This window comes from Trachypithecus francoisi, unplaced genomic scaffold (genome assembly GCF_009764315.1).
Source record: "Trachypithecus francoisi isolate TF-2019V2 unplaced genomic scaffold, Tfra_2.0 Lachesis_group5, whole genome shotgun sequence".
NCBI classification, from domain to species: Eukaryota; Metazoa; Chordata; class Mammalia; order Primates; family Cercopithecidae; genus Trachypithecus; species Trachypithecus francoisi.
The window spans coordinates 135,222,483-135,232,286 of NW_022681470.1; the positions used below are offsets into that span (position 1 = coordinate 135,222,483).

Consider the following 9,804-nt stretch of genomic DNA (forward strand, 5'->3'; position numbering starts at 1 on the left):
CAGAACTAGGAGTCAAATAAACTTCTATTGTTTATAAACTACCCAGTCTTTAACTTACCTGCAACACAAGATTATTATACTAAGCCAGATACCAAAGGCTACTTATGATATGATTTCCATTATACAAATGTCTATACAGGACAACCCATAGACACAGAAAGCGGATTAGTGGCTGCCAGGGTCTGAGGGAGGGGTAATGGGGAGTAACTGCCCATGGGGACAGAGTTTCTACTTGGGGTGATGAAAACGTTCTGGAATTAGGTAGTGGTGATGGTTACACAAGGTCGTGAACCACTGAACTGCACACTTTAAAGGGGTGATTTTCATGATGTGTGACTTATAGCTCTAATTTTTGTTTTGTTTTGTTTTCTTGGAGATAGAGAGTCTCGCTCTATCCCCCACGCTGGAGTGCAATGATGCAGTCTTGGCTCACTGCAACTTCCACCTCCCAGGTTCAACAAATTCTCAGGCCTCAGCCTCCCGAGTAGCTGGGATTACAGGTGCACACCATCACATCTGGCTAATTTTTGGTAGAGATGGGGTTTTGCCATGTTGGCCAGGCTGGTCTCGAACTCCTGACCTCGGGTGATCCACCAGCCTCGGCCTCCCAAAGTGCTGGGATTACAGGCATGAGCCACCACACCTGGCCCTCTCATTTTTTAAGAGAAATTAGAACAAATCTTTTTCTGAAACCAAAGGAAAGTAGGAGAGGAGGGCTAGAAAGTGAAAATAGAAGAGAAGCTAAAGGAACTTGAGAAACTGCACTCCAAATAGCCTTCACTGTCCCCTCAGAACAAAGGGCGTTTGAAAATGCTCTTAGCCTGACACTTCCCAGGGCACACCACCCAGCCAGGCGGGTCAGGGAATCCACAGCCTGCCTGGTACTCACCTACACCCGTGGCATGGAGAATCCCTCGTTCTGTTGCCCTTGGCTCTGCTCTTGGCCCCAGCTGGGAGACGCGACTGGGTTTGCATGGTGGAGTTCCTGCACATGAAGAAAGACACAGGCGCTGAGGCAGAGAGGGCTTGCGGGGGAAAACAAACTCTGGTTTTTCAACTCAGACTCTCCTTCAGCTTCAACACGGGCTGCAGATTCTTTGGGCTGAGCAAGTGTGATGGGTAGCAAAGGGATCCTGTCCAATAGCTAATGAACTCAGGACCCAACCCACAAACACCCTCCCCTCTGCCCCAAGGGGCTGAGGCTCTCTCACCTCGGAAGCCTGGGACCAAATTCAAGGAGACCAAAACAGGGCCTTACTAAAGAGAGAAAGAAGGCAATGCAACAGATGAAGCTTTGTCATCCTGTGGACGATAAGTGCCACAAAGCCTAAGCCACGTCTATCTTGTTCACATGGCAGGTGCTTAAGAAGCATTTAGTGTCTGCATACAGGAAGGAGCCAGGTGATGCCAGCCTTACCCCTGGAAGTCAGGGTCCTGCACTGGTCCAGCATCCCGTATCTGCACAGGCTCCTTCGCGCACTACCCAGCAATGCCCACTCCTGGATGAACTCCACGGCCACATCCTCCAAGGTGACTGATTCCTAAAAGAGCACACACGTTCTGGCGTGGCAAAGACCACCCCCACCACTGAGCAGAATGGCTGGTTATCATTGGAGAAGGGAAAATGTTCAGACACAGCAGGCATGGAAAATCCAGCCCAACGCCTATTTTTGTAAATTATGTTTTCTTGGCACACAGACACGTGCATTTATTCACAATGCATCAATGGCTGTTTTGAGGCCACAATGGTGGAACTGAGTAGTTGTGACAGAGATCACATGGGCCACCAAGCGAAATGTTCACTTTCTTTCAACATTTGGACAAATCCTAGAGTGTAAGTTTTGGCTCTCCGGGTAACTCCACTGACTTGTGATGCCGGAGCCTGTCCTTCCCGGCTTAGAGAGTTTTTCCTAAACTCCTTAGCACAAATTGGCACAGCATCACAAATTTGGGCTTGACCGCTTAATTTCTGTGAAGTCCCTGGGATTCCCCAAGACTTATGTCCTTAATAATCTTTTATACTTGTGAAAGTAGGACTTCCATTGTATCTGAGAGTCTTTTTTTTTTTTTTTTTTTTTGAGACAGAGTCTTGCTAGAGTGCAGTGGCGCAATCTCGGTTCACTGCAACCTTCACCTCCCGGGTTCAGGTGATTCTCCTGCCTCAGCCTCCCAAGTAGGTGGGATTACAGGCACGCGCCACACGCCCAGCTGAGTTTTTGTATTTTCAGTAGACAGAACTTCACCACGTTGGCCAGGCTGGTCTTGAACTCCCAGCCTCAAGTGATCTGCCCGCCTCGGCCTCCCAAAGTGCTGGGATTACAGGCATGAGCCACTATGCCCAGCCTCATCTGAGAATCTGTATGGCCTTTTAATTGCAGAATTCTTCAGAGCAGCGCTGTCCAACAGACATCACTCTCTGTTGATGGGAATGTTCCATGCCTGCGCTTTCCAGAAAGGGGCTACCAGCTACAGATGGCTGTTGAGCACTTGGGCAATGTGACTGGGGCGACTGAGAAACTGAGCACTTAAAACTTTTTAATTTTTTTTTTTTTTAAGAGACAGGGTTTTACTCTGTAGCTTAGGCTGGAGTACAAGCTCACAATCCTAGCTCAACGCAGCCTCAATCTCCTGGGCTCAAGCTATCGTCCTACCTCAGCCTCCCAAGTAGCTACGATTCCAGACACACACAACCATGCCCGGCTAAATGTATTGAATCTTAATTAATTTAAGCTGAATTTCTATTTCTATGGCCATATGTATTTTCAATAGGTCTAACCAGGGATGGCAAGGCTGGCCCTGGAGGAGCTCCGCTCAGAGCCCCAGGGTCTGCTGTGGGACTCTTCTTCCATGCCAGTTTCCCTCTAGACATCAGGCACAGAAGGATGTCCCCAGGTCCCCTAGGGCAGGGATGAGGATGCTCCTCACTGCCCTCCCCTTTCTTCCTCAGTTGGGGAGGGAAGTGGGGAGAGAGAAGACAGGGCTCAGAGGACATAGTTATCCTACGTATCCACCCCTTCAACCACAGGAGCCCCCAACTTCCTCACCATGACACTGGAGCCAGGGTTTGAGGTCTCAGTTGGTGTCCTCCCTGCAATAAAAGAGACACTGAGGTAAAAGAAGGGGTGAGGACGGAAGCAGAGCATTTTGGGGGGTCTCCAGCAGAGTGGCCACAATAAAAATCCTTACAACAGGACATTTACCTCCATAAGTAACATGTTTGGCCCCAAGCCCCCTTTCAAACAATAGCCCCTAGTGACTTCTACTGACTCTTCCCACGTCATCAAAGGATCATTTTAACTCCTAGCTGCCCTCAAAATACCTCTAAGAACATCTACTTTCCCTCCACTGCCTATATGAAGGTGTGATTTGATATTTATTTCTTAAATGATTATTGCCTGTCTCTCTCCATCTATGACATAAACTTTTTTTTTTTTTTTTTTTTTGAGTCTCACTCTTGCTCAGGCTGTAGTGCAGGGGCGTGATCTCGGCTCACTGCAACCTCCGTCTCCCAGGTTCAAGTGATTCTCCTGACTCAGGCTCCCAAGTAGCTGGGATTACAGGCATGTACCACCACCCCTGGCTAAGTTTTGTACTTTTAGTAGAGATGGGGTTTCACCCTTTTGGCCAGGCTGGTCTTGAACTCCTGACCTCAGGTGATCCACTTGCCTAGGCCTGCCGAAGTGCTGGGATTACAGACGTGAGCCATTGCAACCAGCCTGATGTAAACTTTTTAAGTATAGACCTGTATCCACTTTTTTCACAACTCCACATCCAGTCACTAGCACAGTGCTTAATGAATACTAAGTGCTTTACATATTAGGGGTTGGTAAACTTTTTCTGCAAAGGGCTAAGTAATTAATGTCTTAGGATTTGTGAGCCATATGGTCTCTGATGAAACCACTTAATTATATGGTCACAGGGCAAAAATGGCCACATGAACAAATGTGTTCCAATAAAACTTTATTTATATAAGCCAGCATCAGACCAGATTTGGCCCACTGGCCACAGTTTGCAGACCCCGCTTATGTGTTAAAGAGAATGCATCCACCATCGAATTCTCTCAATTCTACCTCCTGCAGGCATCTCAAACATTCCAACTTTTCCAGTTCCACAATCATCAAGCCCCAGCTACCATCATCCAAGCCCTGAACTTCTCCACCCTCCCATATAGACTCTGCATTCATCCTTGTCCATTCTAAACTCCATGCTCAAGCCAGGAGCTAGTGTTTTCTTTATATCACAAACATAATAATGTCACTCCCCTACTTAAAACTTCAGTGGCTTCCCCATGGCCTTAGAATGAGGTCCAGGTGGCCAGGCGCAGTGGCTCACACCTGTAATCCCAACACTTTGGGAGGCTGAAGTGGGCGGATCACTTGAGGTCAGCAGTTCAAACCAGCCTGACCAATATGGTAAAATCTCATCTCTACTAAAAATACAAAAATTAGCCAGGTATGGTGGCATATGCCTGTAACCCCAGCTACTCGGGAGGCTGAGGCAGGAGAATTGCTTGAACCCAGGAGGCGGAGGTTACAGTGAACTGAAATCACGCCACTGCACTGCAGCCTGGGCAACAGAGCAAGATTCCATGTCAAAAAAAAATTTAAAAAGAAAAAGAAAAAAGAGCAAGGTCCAGGTCAAGCACAGTGACTCACACCTGTAATCCCAGCACTCTGGAAGGCTGAGGCAGGCAGATCACTTGAGGCCAGGAGTTCAAGACCAGCCTGGCCAACATGGTGAAACCCCATCTCTACGAAAAATACAAAAATTAGCTGGGCATGGTGGCACATGCCTGTAATCCCAGCTACTCAGGAAGCTGAGGCAAGAAAACCGCTGGAACCCGGGAGGTGGAGGCTGCAGTGAGCCCAGATTCCACACTCCAGCCTGGGTGATAGAGCAAGACTCTGGGAAAAAAAAGAAAAAAGAAAGAAAAAAAAGAAGATCCAATGCTCACTATGATCTTCAGGGACCTGCCTCCCTCTCTCACGTGGTTCATCCACTCAGTCCTTTATTTTCTCCACTTTAGCTTTCTCTACCTGTTCTCAGCTCCTGGAACACAGAAGGCTTTGTACCGCCTGAAGGACTGTACATCTGGAATGTTCTCTCAAGTTTCCTCCATTACCCCACTCCACAGCTAGACTCCTTGTTTAGCTACGTACAACTCATCCTGAAGGTTCAAACATTTGTTCCTTTTCAGATGTGTTTCCTGATCCCCTCCTCAAATTCTCCTGTTCCACATTCTCATATTGCCTTTGGCACTATTTACCAATACTATTAGCTATGATAAAGCCTCCATGGGGCAAGCACTGTAACTATTTCAGTCACACTGTTTCCCCATGTACAGCGTCCAATTCATTGAGGGCACCTCAGTGAAAATATGCCAAATAATCAACACTCCTCAAGAATGACTCAGTATAGCTAGTCTAAGAAGGAAAATGCCCCCCCACACACAAAAGACAGTATGAGACCAGGTGTGGTGGCTCACGCCTGTAATCTCAGCACGTTGGGAGGCCGAGGCGGGTGGATCACCTGAGGTCAGGAGTTCGAGACCAGCCTGGCCAACATAGTAAAACCCCAGCTCTACTAAAAATACAAAAATTAGCTAGGTATGGTGGTGGGCACCTGTAATCCCAGCTACTCCAGAGGCTGAGGCGGGAGAATCGCTTGATCCCAGGAGGAGGCTGAAGTGAGCACTGGAGTGCCACTGCACTCCAGCCTGGCTGACGGAGTGAGACTCTGTCTCAAAAAAGACTCTGTCTCAAAATAAAAAAAAGACAACATGATACCACAAAAACCAAATATAATAACAACTTAAAATGCCTGTCTTTCATAAGACATAATCACACAAGTTTCAGGTATCTTTAAGAAGCAATATTAATTCTTTTTGGCAGGGCGCGGTGGCTCACGCCTGTAATCCCAGCACTTTGGGAGGCCGAGGCGGGCAGATCACGAGGTCAGGAGATCGAGACCATCCCGGCTCACACAGTGAAACCCCGTCTCTACTAAAAATACAAAAAAAATTAGCCGGGCGTCAGGAGGCTGAGGCAGGAGAATGGTGTGAACCCGGGAGGTGGAGCTTGCAGTGAGCAGATATTGCGCCACTGCACTCCAGCCTGGGCGACAGAGCGAGACTCCGTCTCAAAAAATAAAAATAAAAATAAATTTTAAAAAAATGTATATTAATTCTTTTTAAAAAGGCAAGGCAAGCGCATATATTCTTTTTGGAAACAAACACTTCACTCATAAAACTGAAGCCTGATGCATGATTTTCCTCCGAAGTTAATTTTTTCCTCATTTCTCAGTAGACATGAGCTTTAACCCCATTATTAAAAAAGACATCCCAATTCAAAATGGCCACCTCAATTTGAATTTCCACTACTTGCAAAGTTTATGTCGTCTTTTCCCTGAAGTCCCATTAGTTTTGAAGCTCCGTGATTCACATGCTTAGGGGAAGGACTGGAGCCAACTTGAAAAGATTTGAATAACAGTATTTTCCTTGATAATAATATTTGTGAAATAACTGAGAAACAACTTTTCTTAAGATACGCTCACCTCACAGTGAAAAACTTGATGCCCAGAGCAGAAGTAAAAGTCGTCTCAAACACAGAAAATAAAGAAAAAGAAAGTTAAAACTCCTCCTTTTGTTGTTGTTTTTGTTTTTGAGATGGAGTCTTGCTCTGTCACTCAGGCTGGAGTGCAGTGGCATGATCTCGGCTCACTGCAACCTCTGCCTCTGGGGTTCAAGCGATTCTCCTGCCTCAGCCTCCCAAGTAGTTGAGATTGCAGGCGCCCGCCACTACGCTCGGCTAATTTTTGTATTTTTAGTAAAGACAGGGTTTCACCATGTTGGCCAGGCTGGTCTCGCACTCCTGACCTCAGGTGATCTGCCCGCCTCGGCCTCCCAAAGTGCTGGGATTACAGGAGTGAGCCACCAAGCCTGGCCAAAAGCTTTCTTATGAGAAAGAAAAAATTAAAGAAAGGAAGAGATGCAAAGCCAGGCTAACAGATATTAAGCTAAAATACTTCAAATTGTCAGTCACCAAAAGAAATCTCTCGTCATCTAATTCATTCCTTAATGGGAAGATGCATTCAATTTTTTAAGTAAATTTGGCCAATCAATTAAACCAGTTTACACATGTAGACCCAGACCTCACTTTCCAGTTGCAAAGCTAGATTATAGTAAGTGTCGTATCAAATAAAACGTGAATTACTAATTTGCAGTTATTTTGCATACTATAGACAAGGTAGAGCCCTCTTTATGCACTTCCCCTAAAAATTGGAAAGGACAGGTGAGGGCTGGGGCCGGTGTCACCACATTCCTGAGCCGTGGGACTTGGACTGTTTGGGATTTCCCTTTTGATAGGATGACAGCCCTGTCTGCCCGGACGGGGGGTACCTGAGAGCGAGAGACCGGGCGGTGGGCGCCCAGATGCGAGGCCCCGGCTGTGCGGGCCTCACGCCGGTCCGGGGATGATCCCAGGGAGGAAGCACCTCAGACAGGCGGAGCTATTCTAAGCCCTCCAGCCCCTCCCCGCGCCGGCCGAGCCCTCCCCGCCCTCCCGAGGGGCCGGGCCACACCTGCAGACCAGCCGGAGACACTCCCACCGCGCCGCACAGCTCAGCAGCCGTCTGCCGCCACCGCGCTCACTTCCGCTTCCGGTCTCGGGGCCGCCGGGAACGGAAGTGGCTGTGGCTCCGGCTGTTGTGGCCAGAGTAGCCTTAGGCGGCGGCAGAAAAAGTAACATCTTCTTTAGCCTCCAAGGCGAAATTCTAGTATTCTTACCCGGGGGATGAAGTTAGGCTCTGGACTGGGGTCCCACAGAGCATGGAGGGTGGTGCTGGGGGCGGAGTCTATGTCCGAGGGACGGGGCTAGGGTTGGGGTTTAGGTCCCAGGGTCAAAAGTGGGGCAGGGCCTGTGCTCGGGGACGGGGTGGGGTGTGGCTTGCCCTCCGAAGGCGGATGGGGGGGGCTTGCACCCCAGTGGCGGAGTTGGCTGGGCCTTGGTTTGGAGGGTGGTAGTAGCGGCGGGTCGTGTGCCCAAGGGGCAAAAATGGGCGGGCTTGTGCTTGGGGTGGGAATGGGAGCGGAGCTTGCACTCGGAGGGCGGGATGACGGGACCTGAGCTTGGAGGGTTGAGAGGGGACACCCCACCCTCCCCCAGGGTTCTTTAGGGATGCTCAATATTTAACTTACCCTTTTCTCCTTTTTCTCCAACCCCTTCCACCTTTATCCATGGGCTTAATCCAGTCCCCTTCAAAAATATACCCATACTTAAGATTGTTTTTGTATTTTTATATATGGCTGACCCGTAGGCAACGGGAGTTGGGGCACCACCCTGTGCAGTGGAAAATTCACTTCTTTTGACTCCCCAAAAACTTACCTACTAATCTACTGTTAACCAGAAGCCTTACCAATAACAAAGTTAACACATATTTTGTATATTATATGTATTGTATGCCATATTCTTAAACTAAGCTCAGAGAAAAGAAAGAGTTATTAAGAAACTCATGAAGCAGATAAAATATATTTACTCTTCGTTACATGGAAGTGATCATAAAGATCATAAAGGTCTTCAACCTCAGCTTCACCTTGAGTCGGCTGAGGAAAGGGAGGGTTTGGTCTTGCTGTCCCAAGGAGGACAGGGGTAGAAAAAAAATCTGACTATAAGGGGATAGCCATAGTTCAAACCCTTGTTGTTCACGGGTCAACTGTCTTTATTCCAAAAATAAGATGATGTATTTTTGTTTCTTCTACAGCTTGCCTTTCTCACTAAAAATAAGATATGTGAATCTAAGACATAGATTTTCTTTATATAGCCTGCTATTGGTGGGCATTTAAGTTAGTTCCATGTCTTTGCTATTGTGAGTAATGCTGCAACGAGCTTACACATGCATGTGTCTTTATGATAGAATGATTTATACTTCTTTGGGTATATATCCAGTAACGAGATTGCTGGGCCAAATGGTATTTCTGTTTTTAGGTCTTTGCGGAATCGCCACACAGTTTTCCATTGTTAACCCTATTTTAAATGTGAGAAAGTAAAGACTGAGTAAAATGAATCAACCTGACATAAAATCACCGAGCACAGAGACACATATCTTAAACATTTGTCGGATGGATGGATAGATTTGCAAATGCATGAATGAATAAATATCACGATCAGGCTTCCTAACTCTCATTCTCATGCACTTGTCACTAAATTTAGCTTATTGACTTAATGAGTATCTTTGGGCCTAAATGTCCCAGAATAATAAAGATACAATAATAGATTTAAGGTGATGTAAAAAAGAACAAGTTAATGTCTCTGTAGGATTTGCCTCAACTCCTCATACCCGGAAGATTTAGACCTTCATCCATACTTCAACCCAGCTTCTTAAAGCCCAGCATTTGAAGCTACTTTGGATTTCTTTTTCTTCAATCTTACCAGAAGATGGCACTATAATGTAAAGACTAAGCCCTCTGAGCTGGGCGCGGTGGCTCACACCTGTAATCCCAGTGCTTTGGAAGGCCAAGGCAGGAGGATCACTTGAGGCCAGAAGTTCAAGACCAGCCTGGGCAATATAGCGAGACTCTTATCTCAATTTAAAAAAGAAATTAAGCACTCTGGAATAGGACTCAATCATCATTATCATCATCAATAAAGTAATATTGATAATAGGGAATCTTATTTGTGTCTTGCTGTAAACCAAGCATCATATTTTTAAATCTCATCTCAGGATAAAACCAGAAAGTGTTAGGAAACTTGAATTATTTCTTCTTTTGTTTTGATGACATAACCAAACAAGGGAGGGATTTGGTTAGAT

The 9,804-nt window shown here is 46.7% G+C and overlaps 1 protein-coding gene and 1 long non-coding RNA gene across 16 annotated transcripts in view; one reads left to right on the forward strand and one right to left on the reverse strand.

Annotated features, from left to right (window-relative positions):
- ZNF333 (zinc finger protein 333) overlaps positions 1-7,656 on the reverse strand; it is a 33,265-nt gene extending 25,609 nt beyond the window's left edge. For 5 of the 14 annotated variants that reach the window (XM_033198380.1, XM_033198390.1, XM_033198391.1 and 2 more), the window contains exons 1-4: positions 7,579-7,656; positions 3,045-3,088; positions 1,418-1,541; positions 890-985 (exon numbers count right to left, since the gene is read on the reverse strand). In XM_033198380.1, coding sequence (XP_033054271.1) covers positions 890-985; positions 1,418-1,541; positions 3,045-3,047 — 223 coding nt within the window. In that variant the 5' untranslated portion in view covers positions 3,048-3,088; positions 7,579-7,656. Of the gene's footprint in view, positions 1-889; positions 986-1,417; positions 1,542-3,044; positions 3,089-7,396; positions 7,555-7,578 lie in introns of those variants that run through there. The other 9 variants (XM_033198383.1, XM_033198381.1, XM_033198379.1 and 6 more) reach the window with 5 other exon arrangements.
- On the forward strand, positions 7,648-9,582 carry LOC117075751. Of its 2 annotated transcripts, none has more exons than XR_004434100.1 (2): positions 7,648-7,738; positions 8,982-9,582. It is a non-coding gene; the product is annotated as an uncharacterized LOC117075751 (long non-coding RNA). The 2 variants fall into 2 exon arrangements; XR_004434099.1 differs by having other exon boundaries at positions 7,650-7,795.
- Positions 9,583-9,804: the final 222 nt, after the last annotated feature.